The sequence below is a fragment of the Dunckerocampus dactyliophorus genome, chromosome 20 (genome assembly GCF_027744805.1).
Source record: "Dunckerocampus dactyliophorus isolate RoL2022-P2 chromosome 20, RoL_Ddac_1.1, whole genome shotgun sequence".
Lineage (NCBI taxonomy): Eukaryota > Metazoa > Chordata > Actinopteri > Syngnathiformes > Syngnathidae > Dunckerocampus > Dunckerocampus dactyliophorus.
The window spans coordinates 10,115,817-10,134,536 of NC_072838.1; the positions used below are offsets into that span (position 1 = coordinate 10,115,817).

The window sequence follows — 18,720 nt, forward strand, 5'->3', positions numbered from 1 at the left end:
CTCATCACCCTATCGTCGCCATCTTACGTAGCGGAAGAGGAGGGACTAACTCGAGTGGTTGAAATTGGCAATTAGAAAGATAAGTCATTTCCAATAGTAATTATTAGTCTTAAAAATGTTCTCAGCATCAAGGAGTCAGGGTTGTTTAATATAATGTAGTTTTAAAGAATATATAAATATATGTAAACATATGTAATGCACAGTATATATAGTATAAATGTAGTAATGTGAGAATGGGGGAATCTGGTTCACATTTCAATGCAGTAGGTGGCGGTAATGCACCTTTTACGATAAAACCAAAAGAAGAAGAAGATGATTTCTGAGAAGTACACAACCAAGATAATAGATTTGGGTCATATAAGGTAAGTACAATAGACAGTGTACATAGTATTGTTACATGGCATGTAAGTGTAAGTAAAGTCCTCATTGTATAACAATAGAGGTTAAATAGTTGTTAGTCTGTCCTTTAAGATACAAATGGACGCTAATGGACTACTGTAACGTCAGTGTTTGGACCTTATCCAAGTCCAAAAATCTGTAGTATGTTCCCAAGCTGTTGAAGTGTCAAGGGTACCATCTCAGTAACAAGCTATTTTAACCCTAAAGGTATACAGTGTGAGTCTATGCGTCTTTCCATCAGTCAAATGTGTCATACAGATCTAGGATCAGCTTGAGCTTTTTACAAGTCACTTGAAACCAACAATTTTCTATCCCCAAACACAAACGCCTTCAGGCTACAGACTACCATTTCCTCTCTGCACTCCAGAGGACAACAAACAAAACAAAAAGTCCCCATCCAAGCAATCCTCCCGATAATTACTGTTGCTACCATATAAAACTACACTACTACTCATTGCAATTCCATTTTAGGAATCCTGCGAGTCGCAATTAAAAACAGTGACACATTTTCTGACATGACAGGAAGTGCTATTAACACACCCAGTAGGTGTTTGCCATGTTACACACACACACACACACACACACACGGAAATGCAACAAGTAGAATGTAGTGTGATGTGATGGTAAATGTTTTTTCCAGACAGATCCAATTACGTAGCCGATGCTGAGTCATGAAACCTGGCCCCGCAATGTCTCCCCGACAGACTGAAAGGAGGTAACGACCCACATGGTATGAACAAAAGTATTGGGACACATGTTGATAAAAAGAGTAAAAAAAGAAGAAACCATTTTGAAGCTCCATTTTGCAGTTATGACTGTATTTGTGGAGTCATGTTGGATGTGGTTGAGATCAGGGCTCCAATCCAATCCAACATTAATTATAAAGCACCTTAAAACCTCCACCAAACTCATCCACAACATTATTCATACCCTGGGTTAAAGTCATTTGTGGAATGTTTTTTAAGCAGGAATAGGTCTGGAAACCCTGGTTTAGAGCAGGGGTGTCCAGTTGCTCCTGATGCTGCGTCATCAGTAGGTAAATGTGCTAACGGTGTCAAAGCGCTTTGATTGCCTTGGAGGTGGAAAAGCCCTATACAAGTCAAAGGCTACTTACCATTACCATTTGCATGCAAATGTCAATATATTGAGGCTGGCAAAATTGTCGACTTTGTTTTTATTTATGGTGTGATTAACTGATTTGTTGATTATCGTGACAGGCCTAATTTCAACTTTCTTCTTAAATAATCTTTGTATGTTTTCTTCTCATAATATTATGACTTTATTTCCATATAATATTATAATATAAATATAATATTGTAAACATTTCCTCGTAATAAAAAAAAACTTTATTTTGTTTTTCCTCCTATTTCCTCATAAAAAATGTTTCTTCACTATTTCAACTCTATACTAGTAAAATGACATAATTTCTTCTCATATTACAAGTTTATCCGTCTTAAAGACTTTTCTCTTTTTTCTCGTTGGAATACAACGTTTTTCTCTTACTATTGTGACTTTATTCTCATAAAATTACAGTTGTTTTTTCTGTTTCTGCTGTTTGTTTTTTTGTAATTCTCGTAATTCTGACTTTATTCTCATAATATTTAGACTTTATTCTCATAACATTATAACTGTTTCCGCAACTTAGTTTTCAATATCAGCCAATTTCCCCGGAAAAGCACGTGATCGGCGTATGCCGATAAATGCCTTTCATCGCCAATCAAAAAAGCACCTGTGGTTCAGACTATTGCAGTATGAAGCCTGTAGCGAGCGTCCACCGCCCACTTTCCTTCACACTGCACAGGCGTCCCAAAACAAACATGACTGCCGCGTGGAACTTACCTACTGTTTGTGTGAGTGATATAAATAAAATAAAACATCATCGGACCAGATGACCAGCCTCTCTCAGCGGTGCAAGACACCCAGTTTCCCGACTGCTCTCTCACTTGGAGCCCCCGCTGCATGATACCTGGAAGTCCTGCCAGAATGCCCTCAAACGATGTACTCTCACATCCAGAGTTTTTTGTTTAAATGAAGTTGGTTTTACGGTTCCCTTTTTCATATCATGTAACCAATAGCAGAGGTGCAACCAGGAATTCTGGGCCCTATGGAAAAATGTATAGAAAAGAAAGAAAAAAATCACGTTGGGTGTCCCCCCCCCCCCTTTTTGTTTCTTAATTCTTACCTATTTTTTGGGCCCCCTGGCAGTCAGGGGACCTTGGAATTGTCCTAACTTTTCCGCCCCTTGTACGGCATCCCTAGCCAATAGCACTCATCATAAGTACATTTTTTAAAAATTACACTTCATCAGTGTGATTGGTATCGGACGATTTCACTTATGAATGATTGGTATCGGAATCGGCAGCATAAAACCCTGTTCGGCGCATCTCTATTATTCCTTATTTTATTTTGCATTATATTACGAATTTAAAAAAATATATTTAAGCTTTATGCTACTAAAATGACGTTATTTTTCCTTCTAATATTACAGCCTTGTTCTTGTAAAATTACAGCTTTTTCCCCGTAATATTTTGTCTTTATTCTTTTGAAATTACCACAGATTTTTCCATTTTTTTTGTGTTGTATTATTATTGTTTTTAAGTTTTGTTGTTAAATTATATTTTTGGAATGTGCTGCGAAAACAAGCACGCGCCGCAAACGACCGCCAGGCTGCACTTTGGACACCCCTCGTTTAGAGTATTAAAAATCAGTCTTGGACAAAATAACAGGGATCGACTTTATGTTGTAAAGTCCAACTTTCCAGTGTCCATGCTTGGACCACACCCATTTGTGAAATCGTCCTCCTTTTTGACCTCAACTATGATGGAATGTTGCACAACAAGCTATGTGCGACACGGAGGGTCCAGAGACGAGCCATAATCATAGCGTGCAAGACGTGTCTCCACTACATTTTGGCACGAGCAACGCTCAACTGTTCAGTCTATGTCTTCACCAATCTAATTTCATCTTTGGTTTTTTTTTGAAAGGCCACGTGTAGGAAAACTAGTCACGAACGTGGTGAGCCAAATGAAATGTGACTCTTGGACGGAAAGGTGGTGCAACAGCAGAAAAGCAGCGAATGCATTTTGGTCACAGTTGATCCATCACGGAGTCTGCCAGTGTTATATTAACTTCTCTCTTACACTTTCCAGCTTCCAAGTCATGAAAGTGCACTTTGATTGAGAGAGAGAGAGAGAGAGAGAGAGAGATTTTTTGCCGTAAAAAAATCTGCATGTTATGCAAAGAAAGGAGAAAATCGGTTGATGAAATAGCATCTAAGTGTGAAAGGCGCCAACGATAACATATAAAGGGGAAAAAAATGTTCAAAAAAATTCTGGAAACATTTCTGGTATTAGGAAAATAATCAAAATTCCCCACACAAATGTAAAGCCATGGAACACACCATTTATCTTTTAGCATTACAGCATCTTTTAGCATTACAGCATCATTTGCATGTAACTACCATAAATTCAGGTGTGTGAGCCGACTTTCAACCCTGCGGCTTATACAGCGGCGTGGCTAATTTATGGCTAAATTCTAATCTCGTGACATCGCCTTTACTTCGGAACTACTACTAATTGTTTAAATACTGTGCCGCTTGCGAGTCAGTGACGAAACGGTAGCTCTGTCTCTGGCAGGAGCCCATCAGGAGCTATCAGCGCAATCACAACGAGCTTGTCAACCTATTGCAAATCGCAGCAGGTCATTATATACGGCTCAAAAAAAATAAAAGGATCACTAAAATAAGACATCCTACATCTGAATGAATGAAATATCCTTATTTAATACTTTGTTCCTTACATAGTTGAATGTGCTGACAGCAAAATTGCACAAAAATGTATTTATTATTTATTGTTCTTATTTACTTATTTATTGGGTGTGTCTTGCTGTTCACCTGTTGTCTATACCATTTGCACAACAGCATGTGAAATTGTCAATCTGTGTTGCTTCCCAAGTGGACAGATTGATTTCACAGAAGTATGATTGACTTGGAGTTACATTGGGTTGTTTTAAGTGTTCCTTTTGTTATTATTTTTTAGCAGTGTATATAACAGTATAACAACATAACAGTCTGACTCACTGTGTCATCTTACTCTGAACACTTAACACTAAATTCATCACACCGCAACACTGAAAAGGTGCACCTGACAAATATACAAACATGTACCAATATGAGTTTGAAATGGAAACAACTAATTTTTAAGTTTTCCCTTAATCCATTACATCTGAGCAACGCATTCATTGGGGCACTGCAATGATGTCAGCCTCCCACTGGTGGACAGAGGCAGCATTGCAGCGCCAGCCACCATTGTCTATGCTGCTTTTTCATCAGTGAACTGCTCCTGGCAGTAATGCATTATGGGTACATGTTAAAATGGCTGATGTTTGTTATTTTAAACTCGTATTAGTCCTTGTAATGTAGATTTGCTAGGTGCCTTTTGAGTGTTAAGTTGCTGTTGATGACAGACTGTTACAGTATATTGAGTAATGACCTCCTGCAATTTCCAATGTCCAAACACTATGTGTTTATGTTCATTAAACTACCACACACAAATAGTGTTTGGAGGACAAGACAGAATGACAAGAAAGCAAAATTGTTCATTGACACTTGAACGTACTGCATGAACGTGATATCAACTTGTAGGTTCCCCGTGGGTCGAAAACGAGCTTTAAACTAACCACATTGCTGGTTTGTTTAAAAAACAAAATGTCACTGCAGTAAAAAGTCACATTTGGAGTCTGACGAGCAGAAGCTAGGCGGCTAAGTCTAGCGAGCTAGACCAATGACCAATGTCAGGTACAGGCAGTGACAGCAAGGCATAACGTGTAGATGCAAGAAAAGTCCAACGGCAATAGGTTTGATAAGGGAGTGATCAAACACGTTGGCATCGATTGGCGTAGCCTGTGTCAAGCTGTTAAAACTGAAGCCATTGAGGTTTTACAGACTAGTTTTCACTCTCGCAGCAATACCGGACAAAGTGCGTCCCTTGTCGCCTGAATATGGGTGGTGGCAACCCTACGTGAGTCAGCACACATGTAGGGTTTGCCGCCGATCGGCTTTGAAAGGCACGGTGGCCGATCTAGCGGATCATCCCTAGATTTATTCTAATAAACTTACTACGGTACCCCACTGGGATCCAATATCATTGAAATGATCAGGCTAGGTCCCCTTTAAGAATAAAACAAAACATACCAACATCATTTTATTATTTTCTTGAAAAACACCGTGAAATAAAAGAATAGCTTCAGAGAGGATTTGATTCATGTGTACAAAAAAATAAAAAATAAACACCCAGTACAATGGAAAATGTGTTCATTGCCTACAAAATAAATAGTCTTTTGAAAAAACACTAACATGTCACAGGCTGGTGTGTAGTAACATGCAGGTTGGGGAATGTTTGGATGTTTAGAGCAGTACACACAATACAGGCTAAACTGGGGGGAAAAGTATCTCGGTTGTCATTTGGGGTCCGGGTCTTGCACTTCTTGTCTTAAGTAGAATAGTCCTGCATCAAGAGAAAAAAGATTCTAAGTGAACACCAACAGTCGATGAATTTTGAGGTTACTTAAGAGAGAAAGTGGACTTACAGCTCTTGGTTTCTTGTTCACCTTCATGTCGAACCTGTAACAGAAACATTTTTGTTATGAGGAGACCATCAGGCGAATTCTGAGAGCAATGACAAAAAGCGGTGCCACTACTGTATCATGAGGGAGCCTAAAAATCAAACCATAGCCGTGTTGGTGTTTAACGCACAATTTGCAGCAAGCCCATCATACAAGAACAGCACTGCTTTTTTTCCTTTTTCTTTTTTACAAGCGCACTCAGCATGAATCAGAGGTCAGAAAAGACGTGACGCCGGCCCAGTGACGAGCAGTGAAGAGTGATGGATGCTGAAGAGGCATTCAAAGAACATGCAGCGTGCAACTCGAGAGAGAGAGAGAAGACTTCAGGATGCGGTTATGAGCGGACAGGATGCACAGACCACAGGAGCAGGAAGTAAAATTCAGAACTTACTCAAAGTCATAATCAAACATGGCAGAAGGGCTGGGGAGAAGGTTTCAGCATTAAAAAAAAGAGGGGGAGGGGGGAAGGAAGAGATCAGCAGTTGTTAGTTCAGTCTGAACCCCAACATCTAAACAACAGTATATAGAGTGAGAGACACCAGGGTCGCCCCAGTGTGTTAGGAGAGCCTGCTGGGTTAATACAGTGGGAGGAGAAAGTATGTGAACCTTTTGGCATTTCTTACATTTCCGCATAAATTGGTCATAAAATGGGAAAAACAACAATCAATCCGCTTAAACTAAGTAACATTCACAGGACAGGAGGGGAAAAAGCAAGTGAGCACTTGGATTAAATAACTGGTTGACCCTCCTTTGGCAGCAACAACCTCAACCAAACGTTTCTTGTAGTTGCAGTTCCCACATGCAAAACAATCGGGATGAATTTAGGACCGTTCCTCTTGACAAAACTGTTGCAGTTCAGCAATTCAGCAAGATTCCTGGGATGTCTGGTGTGAATGGCTCTCGAGGTCATGCCACAGCATCTCAATCTGGTTTAGGTCAGGACTGAGACTGGACCACTCCAGGACACATACCCTCTTCTTCTGAAGCCATTATGTTGTTGGTTTGCTTCTGTATTTTTGTAACCATTGTCATATTGCAACAGTCAGCCTCCTTTGAGCTTTAACTGTTGGACAAATGGCCTCAAGTTCTTCTGCAAAATGTCTTGATAAACATGCGAATTCATTTTTCTTATCCACCAGAGTTTGTGCGGTATTAGTTTAAGCAGACTGTTTGCTTATTCTAGTGACCTTTTATGACCAATTTATGCTGACATTTAAGAAATTCCAAAAGGGTGAACAATTTTTTTCTTCCCACTGTATTTAGTGAAAATAGAGAGTAGACGACCACAAAACAAAAAACAGTCATGTGTTGACCCCCCTTGAAGTTACATTTAGGGTGGTGAGATAGACTCCTGATCAAATGTTTTCTAGTCTTAATCCAGTTGAAAATTGAAAGAATTTACATTTTGCACTGTTGGATCTTAAGAAGGTTCTAAGTAGAGCTTCAAAATGCAAAAAGAAGAAATGGGAGTGAGACAAAAAAGGTTTTGGGTAAGACATTTATTGCAAACAACCATTTAAGTGATATAAGATGTTCATAAGCTTATCAAAAGTTTAAGACCATAGCTCAGAAAACCTGAAACCCCCCCAAAATAAAAATAAAATGTTCAAAAAAGGATTCAGTAATGCGTAGCTGCGCCATTCTTGTTAATCACCTCCAAAATTGGTTTGAGCATCCTTGATGCCAGTGGGAATGTTGCTCCAGGTGTAAAGATGGCTTTATAGAGAGCATCCCCTGTCTGGAACTGCTGTTCATTTTTGTAAACTTCCCTTGCCATCCATCCCCAAATGTTCTAAATTGGACTTAGATCAGGGGAATAAACAGGATGGTCCAAAAGAGTGAGGTTATTGCTCTGGAAGAAGTCCAGTCAGGCGCGCATTGTGAACTGCAGCGTTGTCGTGTTGAAAAAGCCAGTCATTACCACACAGACGAGGGCCTTCAGTCATGAGGGTTGCCCCCTGCAACATCTCCACATTGCCACGTGCCGTTTGACACCCCTGCACAACATGAAGCTCCATTGTTCCATTGAAGGAAAAAGCACCCCAGATCATGATGGCGCCCCCTCCAGTGTGCCGTGTGGAAAACATCTCTGGTGGGATCCCCTTGTCATACCGGTAAAGTTGGAAGCCACCAGGACCTTCAAGGTTATATTTTTCTCACTCATCAGAGAATAAAACTTTTTCTCCCACCTTTCAATGCCCCATGTTTGCTGCTCTCTTGCGAATTCCAAACAAGCAATTTTTGTAGTGTTCAAGGAGTCGAGGCCTTCAAAAACAATTTTTGTTCTTAAAACCCTTCTCTTGCAGATGCTGCCTGATGGTAATTGGACTGCACTCCGCACCGCTAACAACCATAATTTGGGCCGAGGATCGTCCCGTGTCTTGAAAGACAGCCAATCGATGGATCCTCCGGCTCAGGGCGGCTGTAATTTTTTGGGGTCTAACACTTAATTTTTTTCTTCCATAACCCTCAGCATCTTTTAAAAAGTTTAAAATGACTTCCTTACTGCATTCAACTTGCTTATGCAGCTCAACGCTCTGACTGCATTTAAAGAGAGAAAGCCTTTTTGCTTTTGCCATCAAGAGATCATGACAGTGTGAATACCTGACAGAAAATGACATTGAATCCACATTTTTGCCAAGATTTTGGCTTTTAAAAGCTGTGGTCTTAACCTATTGATCAGCTGTTGAACAACCTATTTCACTTTAAAGGAAAACTGCACTTTTTTTTTTTAATTTTGCCCATCAACGATACTTATGTGGAACACGAACACATTTCTTTCCTTTTTCTGTGCGTTGTAACGGGATAAAACGAGTTACTATGAGCCAGCTAACATTGCACATCATGGAAGCTACCTATTTCGACAATGAAGCCCTCTAAAAAGTTTTATGGTTTTATATACTGTACATGCTGTGATCATGCATCAACAAGTACACTGATGATACCATGTAATACTTACAGTATCTTGCCGTATTTTGATTATTTAAAACATGACCGAAACTTCTGTCGTAGGCGCATTGATTTCACACAGGCCACATAGCTAACGCCACTTCCGTCTACAACAGCGGCATAGTAACAGCGACGACACTTACAATGTCCGCTCTCATTGGGATGGCCGTCTTCTCCAGCACAAGACTTGTGCTCCAGTCGTCAGGTAAAAAACGCTGGGGGCAAACGAGCACCTTGTTGAGAGTCTTTGCAGTGAAATTGAGAGCCAGTAGTATCCACTCTTCCGTCTGTCCCGTTGCAGTGGCTTGAGGCGTTGTGAGTGATGCTGAGACTAGCGGATAGCGAGGAGTCGTGTTACGCCGCCAGATAAATATAGTTTTTCCTGTTAGCTGCTACAATAACAGTATCGCTGTCGCTTGGTTAAAATACAGGTCAGTTATGTAAATGGAACACGATTGGCGTTTTTTTTTAAAGGTTTTTTTGTTAGGGCTTTAGCGTCTAAATAGGTCGCTCCCATGATGTGCATTGTTAGCTGGCTAATAGTAACTCGTTTTCTCTCGTTAGAACGCACAGAAAAGCGAAAGAAATGTGTTCATGTTTCACATAAGGACTGGGAGTGATGGGCAATTCCAAAAAAGTGCAGTTTTCCTTGAATAAAATTGCTTACTCACATTTATTTTGTCTCACTCTGATTTCTTTTGGCGTGGAAGGCTGGGTTCAACTCCTCAGATATAGCATGTACTCAAAACCTTTACACACATTTAGTTCAAATTTTTGAATTTGTGGATAAAATATTTTTCCTGAGCAGGAAGAGGGCGGAATGTAATGCTTGTAACACGGTAGAAAGTTAGCACCCATTTTCGACAACTAATTTCTGCAATTAGGGTCACCTAATGACATGTGATTGAGAGGTGATGGTGGGTCCAAACCGGCCAAACCAATTGAGAACCACTGATGTAGTCAACACTGACGTTTTCTTAAATTTCATCCCTAAACAACGTCAGCAACCGTTACCAACAAAAGACCCACTCGTACTCCTACCTGTGCCTGTTTTTGTTCTTCCTCTTCTTGTGGCTTCCGTGATGGCTGCCTGAGGAAGAGGAGGAGGCAGCCTTTTGGGGCTTCAAGTCCTGCAGGGTGGAGTCCACGTCCTCCGTGTCCTCCTGGCTGGGTTCATTCTCTTGGTTCTGGAGATCTGGGGAGGCGTCGCTTTCCGTGCCGCTGCCCGCCTCACCTGACAGGGTGGCGTCAAACTCATGACAGTATGTCCAAGGTCAGAGGTCAAAATGCTTTCCACTTCACTCACGTTTCTCATTCATGTGATCCGGTATACCACCGAGTGCACATACCGCCTGTCAATCGAGAGTAACACATTTCACTGCAAGTAAAAATACGTCCAATAGGTAAAGGTATGTGCAAAGCAAGAGGGACCTACTGCAACTGATGTGACTGATGACTTGCTGAACAGACGCTCTGCCTCCTTGAATTTTCTATTTCTTCTATCAGTCTTACTATTAGAGTTCCTAGTGAGTCATTGAACAGATATTTACATGTAATGTAGAAAAAACCCCACATAGAACAAGAGCCAATTTGCATGCGTTGAGAACTTACTTTTGGTTGGTTAAGTATCTGTCCCATCCTCGGATGATGTTGCCATACATCTGCGTGTCTTCTAGGTAACTACCTTCAAATGCGTATATTTGTCGTTCCAAATTCACAAGAGTCTCCTAGAATATATGATAAGAAACATAAAGATATGTTAAATATTGCTGTTTTACAATCAGTGAACAGTTTGATTCCGTCTGCCACCAGTCTCATGGACAAGGCCCAGGACCCCCACTGATCCCCTACCCCTCCATAGAATATATATTAGGGCCGAGCGATATGGACCAACACTCAGTTAGGTTGAATAAATAGGCTCCCCTGACCCACACCACTCATCAAAGTATTTTAAAAATGTACACTTCATCCATGTGATTGGTTGATACTGATACCAATTTCATTCATGGATCATCAGAATCGGCAGCATAAAACCCTGATTGGAGCACCCCTAATAACCAGGCTAACTGACAGGGGGTTCACAGTCCCAAAATACAATCAGACAAATTAATGAGCGAAAAATAGTCACTTATTTAGTCTGTCATACATCACTCACATTTGCAAAAATGTTATTCAAAGACTGAAATGAATAGAATTTTAATACAAACTTTTTCACGTTAAATATGTATTATTATTTTGCTGTTGCGTGTGCTGCAAAAATAAATGCAATGTAAATATGTTTTACGCAATGTGGCAGGTTGCCTGTTGGAGTTATTTTCATAAATCTGGTTGCTTGTTTCACTGGTGAGACCTGACAACACGGACTGAGATCACGCGAGAACAAAAACCTAACGCGAACGCCGGTAAACATTTAGAGGCTAACTGGTTAGCATACATAGGGAATAGACTGGTACGAGCTTATTGGGGCTTATTCTTGCGCTTTACAATGTCTGTGGGATTTCGACCAACCACTACGTGGTTAAACTATCAATATTTGCCTAAACATGACGGAGCGAGACACGTAGAGAACGATATTGTTATCAGTTAGCTAGGCCTGAGCTAGTAGCATGCACATCCCGGCGAAAATGTCACATTTTACATTGTGGTCCATATTAGGTGTGACTCCACACATTAAGACACATAAAGCCTATATCATCTCAGTGACAACGACATACTGCTAGCTCCTGTTTCCTCTTCACCAGTTCGGCAAGCTCCCGGCGGGTGTCTGGGATCTGCGGTGGAGTCGCTTTAGTGTGCATCGCCATGATGGATCGAGCAATGTGGAGAAACAAAACGGTGGCGGGACAGCGACGCCTAAATTTTCATTGTAGCCAGCAGATGGCGCCACTAATGGCGCTACAGATGCCTACCACTGGTACGTCAGCACAACACCATAGCAACAAGACTGTAGTTTGAGTCAATCCCATGCTATGCATTTTAGTTCAGTTTGTTATTTTTGAAATGTGTTGATATATAGATTTGATTAAGATTTGATTGAATACCTACGATACCTGTATAGTTGGTATTTTTAGTTTGAATATGTATTATTTTATCACATATGTAAATATATTTGTACATTGTGGTACCATGATGTCTGTATACCCTGATCATGATTATTTTTAGTATTTTAAAGCTATCCTATTCCTATCATACTTTTGTTTGTATTTTACAAAGTTTAGAACGTTTGGTGGACTTCTTGTGCTTGCATGAATGATTATTTTCTTTCCCTTTCATAGTGACATGTCACATGCACGGGCACAGTATCAAATTCTATATGCCTTTTGAAGGCAAATTATGATGGAAAAAATTTGCATTTTGTAGTAGCATTTCACCTATATTACAAAGGTGATAGTCAACATTAACATTAGCATTTCACCTATATTACAAAGGTGAAATGCATACAAATAGCTTCTTAGCATATCTCAGTGTGTTGGTTTACGAAATATCAAAGTGGCCTTTCCATCCTTTCATCTTTCAGTATGTGGCCCTCGCTGGAAAAAGTTTGGACAACCCTGATGTACACAAACCGAGGCAAAATGTTTGCATAAATTCCAAAATGCCAAGTGCAAAATGTCTTATGAAGATGATGAATTAAGATTCACACTGATATGAGCTGTGTCCCAATACTTTGTGTGCTGATGTCAAAGGCCACATGCCCCACATGTGTGGCCCTGGTGGACCTCATCCAATCAGTGTCAAAGTGCAGGCATGTGTGTGTTTGTCACTGACATATCGACTCTGGCTCCACAGTGAAGGAGTGTGTGGATAACCTGAAACAGGACAAACTCTTGTCATCCTTGTGGGGAGCTGAGAGACGCGAACGTGTGCTGGAGAGTGTAAGTGTAACAAAGCTCACGTGTTACATGATGTAATGTTGTCAACCACAACATTAACCTCACGTGTGTGCGTAGGCGGAGAATCAGCGGTACATTAATTGCCTACAAAGACTCATCACTCATCGTCTCCTGCACAGAGTGAGCACACACACACACAGACCATACATTCTTACACGCTTCCGAGACAGAAGTAATGGGACATGTTCCAGGTACAGCAGGAGTGCCCAAAGTGCGGCCCAGAGGCCATTTTGTGACTGCAGCTCTTCATTTTATTGTCCCTCGGTGAATTTAGTGTAATCAATCAGTTACAGAAGGTGTGACTCAAACCGAAACTTACTCTAGTTTTCCCATCAGAAATAATGCAAGTTAGGGATGCTCCAATCAATGCCTTATTTCTGACATATTATTAGATGTTACACTAATTTGGTGTGGTACCTCTAAAACAAAGCTAAGATGAAGGTGTTTTATTTTGACAGCTTAGAACATATTGACCTACATTGGATTGGTTTTAGCATCTTCAATGCACAAAATGTATTAAAGTGACCCCCTCAAAGGGTTGGAGCTATAGGAAGTGAAAACAGAGTATGTGTAGCTTCTCTCTTCTCAAGTGTGTTTTTTGTGTTTCCATTTGTGAGGCAGAACTACTACCAACTGGGAACAGAAAAAACAAAAAAATCATCTTAAAATGTTCCCACAAAGTTGGAAGCGCACAAGTCCAAAATGACTTGTAAAGATGAAGAATAAAGATTCACATTCAGAAGAGCTGTGTCCCAATACTTTAGCTCCTACAGAAGGTCCACGTCAGCTTAATTTGTCCTTCATGGCTACTCAGCGCATAGCAACATAGTTTCATTCAGTCTATTCAACTCTAAACTCTGTTTGTTCAACTCAAATGTGTGTGTTGTGTTCTGATGTCTAGGCCACATACCCCCACTCCACCCGTCCTCCCATGTTGCGAATGTTACCCGCCACTTCCTATTACATGTTTGGCCCTTGTTGACCTCAGCCAATCAGACCTGATTCAAGGATGCAGGCTCAGAAGCCAATAGCGTCTATTCGCCATCTTTTCTCCGAAGCAGATGCATCACATTTAAACAGCAGTGTTCAAAGTACAGCTCAGGGTCCATTTAGGGACTCAAGCTTGTTTTTTATTGTCCTGAAATACAATTACAACAAAAAAAAACTAAAAAAATCAAGAGTTGGAAAAAGGGTAAAAAGGCCTAGTGTAAGGAGAAAAAACATGAAATATTATCACTAATAGCATGAATAATAATAGGCTTTGAAGTCTTGATTATTGCATTATTGGTAGATAGATAGAAGATAGGGATTAAGGCCTTGACTATCCACTACACCTGTCCTAGTTGACAGCCACTGACAGCAACTTTGTGCTAGGCCTGTCACAATAATAAGTAAATCAGTTAACCGCATGATGAACAAAAACAAACTTGATAATTTTGCCGGCCTCGATATACATTATGGTAATAGTGTAATTCATCTTGAACATGCACACAAGTTACACTAACACAATTCACAGTTCCGCATGTCCAAAAGGAGTAGGAAGAAGCGAAGCTTACTGTATTTAGTCCTACCCCTCATCAGTTTCACGTCAGTTGCAGTGCGTGTTCACCTCCTGTATTCCAAATTTACTTTTTGCCTTTTGTAATAAGGCAATATAAGCATACAGTGCAATGATAGTCAAGGTTTACCCTTACTGTAAGGAAACTACAGACTTAATGATAGTAATACATTGATAATAAATTAATTGAGTACAAACAATGTACTCACCAGAAATGAAGAGTTGGTAGTCAGTGTAAGAGTGGTCAGACATAGCATTGTATGCACACAGTGGTTCAGGTGTCTTCTTCCTTGTATTTTGTAAACATCAACTGCTTTTACTGTTTCTTGAAATCGCTCATTTTAATGCATTGTTTGAGTTCCTTACTCAATCCATTCCACACCTTGATTCCACATACAGACATGCTGAAAGTTGTAGTATTGTCCATGCATATACAGCACACTCCATAATTATTGGCACCCCTGGTTAAGATTTGTTCTTTAGCTTCTAATTATTTGATTTTTTTTTTCTAAAAAATATCGGACCATACTGAAAATTGGAGAAAAATGTAACCTTCATTTCACATGAATTTTGAGAAAATAAAAAAAATCCCAAACTAAAAAATAATTATTTTTCATAAAATGACCTATCCCACAATTATCGGCACCCCTAACAATTCCTAGGAAATAAACGTAATTAAGTATTTCTGTCATTTCTACAGTAGTTTACAAAGTTGATCAGAGTATGTAGGAACAATTATAATGAATAATTAGTAACTCATCACTTCCTGTTTCTTTGGGGTATAAGTATGTTGTGACACAGAAGCCATTTCTCTTCCCCACTCTTCAACATGGGAAAGAAAAAGGAACACACCATTCAAGTAAGGCAGATGTGCGTCGACCTTCACAAGCCAGGCAATGGCTACAAGAAAATAGCCACTCACCTGCACCTGCCCATATGTACCGTCAGAGGAATCATTAACAACTTTAAAACCACTGGAACAGCGGTAAACAAGCCTGGACGAGGACACAAGTTTGTTTTGCCACCACGCTCAGCAAGGAGGATGGTAAGAGAATTAAAAAATGCTCCAAAGCTCACTGTTCAAGAATTGCAACAAATGGTAGCATCTTGGGTTCACAAAGTCTCCAAAACAACCACCAGGTGCTATCTACATGCCAAAAAGCTGTTTGGGAGGCATGTATGGAAAAACCTTTTCTCACTCCCAATCATACGTGTGCAGTTTGCTATGCGTCAAGTGGGATCATGCGCTTTGGTCAGATGAGACCAGGATGGAGCTTTTTGGCAACAAACACTTTAAGTGGGTCTGGTGTAACTCAAAAGAGGAGTATGCAGAAAAGCATCTCATGCCCACTGGGAAGTATGGAAGAGGATCAGTGATGCTGTGTGCCTGTTTCTCTTCCAAAGGCCCTGGGAACCTTGTTAGGGTGCATGGCACCATGAACGCTTTGAAATACCAAGATATTTTAAAGCAAAATCTGGTGGCCTCTGCCGAAAGCTGAAGATGGGTCATCACTGGTTCTTTCAGCAAGATAACATGTGGCCAAATCTACACAGAAATTGTTCACCAGACACAGAATTAAGCTCCTACCATGGCCATCTCTGTCCCCAGACCTCAACCCCATCGAAAACCTGTAAAGTGAGCTGAAGAGGAGAGGACCCAGGTCGCTGGATGATTTAGAGAGACTGTACAAAGAGGAATGGCCGAAAATTCCTCTTTCTGTATTCTCCCATCTTGTGAAACATTATAGGAGAAAATTAGGTGCTATTTTGTTGGCAAAAGGGGGTTGCACAAAGTATTAACATCAGGAGTGCTAATAATTGTGGCTCACATGATTTGATGTAAAATAATTATTTCTTAATGTGTGATTTTTATTTATTTTTTTCTTAAAATGCACTTGAATTAAAGTTTGGATTTTCCTCTTTTTTCCATTGTGGTCCTCCATTTTTTTGAAAAAAAAATTATTAGAAGCTAAAGAATACATCTTAACCACTGGTGCCAATATTTATGGAGGGTGCTGTAAGTGTTTTAGGTTTTATTTTTCCCTAAGGTCATATTTCTCCTCTCTTGTTGAGAAGAATTGTTTTACGTTTTTGGGTAACAGGTTATTGTTTTCTTCATGCGTCATTTTAGCTGTTGGAAAGTTTACCACATCAGCAAATTTTAATAATTGTGATTTTAGGAGTAAAGGGTTTGCATGTTCTCTGTAAGCGGCATTATGGTTTATCCTAAGTGACCTTTTTTGTAGCACAGTCAGTGAGTGAAGTTTATTTTTATAGTTATTACCCTGTGTCTCCACACAATAAGTTACATATGGTAATACCAGAGAACAATAGAGCATATGGAGTGATTTTTGGTCTACAACCAATTTTGCTTTGTTCAGTATTGAGGTATTTCTTTCCCCTTTTATGTTGTATATTTTAATGTGAGATTTCAAGTTCATTTTATCATTATTATAACCCCCTAAGGCTAACTTGTTAGTCTTATTATTGCTAAAGCTTTACACAACAGACCGTGAAACCAATACACATAGCACATTATTCAGCATACCTGTTTATTTGCACTCTTCAAAGTATTCTTTATCATACCGGTAATTTTGTTCATATCGTATTTGGTCCCCAAACAGTGAAGGTGCTAAACTTCCTAAACCTTGGCACCCATTCAGACTTCTGGTGTTATGTGGGTTCAAGTGAACTGTGTATTTCTCAAACACACCACGTTTATGGTATGAGCTCTGAATTACAAAATAACTCATTGTATTTTTCTGCTGACCTTCACGTGGGATGTTATCAACAAATATGTTGCTGAGCCTGTGGGAGAATATATCAGTCTTTCCTTGTGCTGATTAAACTTTCACAGTCAAGGTCAGACGTGAGAGTTGATTGTAACGGTGTTGACACCTGTCTGTTTTTATACTTAAGTTTAATTATCAAAATCTAATGGCAAGTTTCTATTTTACCAGCAGTCCATTTGATTTAACTAGTATTAGTTATACTTATGCACTAACATACATGGACAGTGATGGAAACAATGATGAGACCACCCTTGTTTCTTCAGTTTATTGATCCATTTTAATGCCTGGTACAAATAAAGGTACATTTGTTGGACAAATATAATGATGATAACAAATATAGCTCATAAGAGTTTAATTTATGAGCTGATATCTACCAACTAGCACTGTTTTCTTCATAATAACCAAAATCACTTAAGTTCTTACATGAATAGCTATAGCATTGTACTGCCAAAAAATGTAACTCTTATGAGCTATTTTTGCTGTCATTGTTATATTTGTCCAAACAAAGTTAGCTTCAGTAGAATCAGGCATTAAAATGAACAAGAAACTGAAGAAACAAGGGTGGTCTAATCATTTTTTCCATGACTGTATATCCATCAGTGTCGGGCTGTGGCTTTGGATCTCGGCCTCCAGTGGAGACTTAAGTGACCTAGTCCACCACCACTATGACGTCACAATTATACAAAGCATCATTATAGAAAAATGCAATATAACAAGGCGTGGCATTATAGCAGGCGTCCTCATTACGTTAGTTTAAATTCATGAATTTTTCTGTAGGGACAGTTTTGTAAAAAAAATTCAGACTCGGATATGAATTCCCACAGAGCAGGTGAACTCTTAACACTATACATACATGCCAGGTCGTGCCGATACTATTATTAATAAGACAAAAAAATCCAGTTAACCCTTTATCAGGTAATTGCCGGTGGTCGAGTTGTGCATCCTGTAGCCTGTGTTGTGCGAGTGATAACTTATAATAGCATGGATTTCACCTTGCGATGCAGCTATCTAACAAATGTCTGAGTAGATAACGCTGTATAAGTACATTTTTGACATCTTTACATGAATATCTTAACCCAGAGGTGTCATACTCCAGGGGGCCAAAACTCAAAGCCTACTTGAGATTGTGAGCCAAACTGGACATTAAACCCCCACACCCCAACTTTTTATCTTTCTTATTATTTATCTTGAAATTTTCAACACTTGTATATTTCTGCATATTGAAAGTATTAAAAACCTTAAAACCTTCTTGTCCTTTTAACCAACATAATTGGTGAACAAAGCACACTCCTATGCATCATCAGTGCACACACACACAGATGCTCGTTTGAAGTTCCCAACATGACAGGACATGCCAAAAAGTAGTAGTTAGTATGGTCAAACTTTGAGAAAATGTCTCATTAGCACTGATGACTATATAAGTAAGCAGCCTACACTGCATTTATCCCGGTTCACCACGCGTGCTGGGATTGGAATATAACGCTGTGCTGTGGCTGTGTTTTCAGGT

At 39.7% G+C, this 18,720-nt stretch overlaps 1 protein-coding gene and 1 long non-coding RNA gene across 3 annotated transcripts; one reads left to right on the forward strand and one right to left on the reverse strand.

Annotated features, from left to right (window-relative positions):
• Positions 1–48: 48 nt before the first annotated feature.
• On the forward strand, positions 49–6,445 carry LOC129173552 (uncharacterized). The gene is made up of 3 exons (XR_008567246.1): positions 49–362; positions 1,040–1,129; positions 6,215–6,445. It is a non-coding gene; the product is annotated as an uncharacterized LOC129173552 (long non-coding RNA).
• On the reverse strand, positions 5,588–11,839 carry meaf6 (MYST/Esa1-associated factor 6). 2 transcript variants are annotated; one of them, XM_054764566.1, is made up of 8 exons: positions 11,685–11,839; positions 10,582–10,697; positions 10,406–10,493; positions 10,277–10,322; positions 10,012–10,204; positions 6,413–6,442; positions 5,986–6,019; positions 5,588–5,903 (listed from the first exon to the last, which is right to left on the reverse strand). In XM_054764566.1, exons 1-8 carry the CDS (start codon positions 11,772–11,774, stop codon positions 5,889–5,891), a joined length of 612 nt encoding a protein of 203 aa, XP_054620541.1. In that variant the 5' UTR covers positions 11,775–11,839; the 3' UTR covers positions 5,588–5,888. The 2 variants fall into 2 exon arrangements, with proteins under 2 accessions (XP_054620541.1, XP_054620543.1); XM_054764568.1 differs by lacking the exon at positions 6,413–6,442.
• Positions 11,840–18,720: the final 6,881 nt, after the last annotated feature.

Coding starts and splice junctions, on each gene's coding strand:
- meaf6 (XM_054764566.1), bottom strand. CDS start 11,774: ATGGCGATGCACACTAAAGCGACTCCACCGCAGATCCCAGACACCCGC. Junction 10,205..10,276: donor GGATCACATGAATGAGAAAC/GTGAGTGAAGTG, acceptor CCACCCTGTCAG/GTGAGGCGGGCAGCGGCACG. Junction 6,443..10,011: donor AAGAACAAAAACAGGCACAG/GTAGGAGTACGA, acceptor CCTTCTCCCCAG/CCCTTCTGCCATGTTTGATT.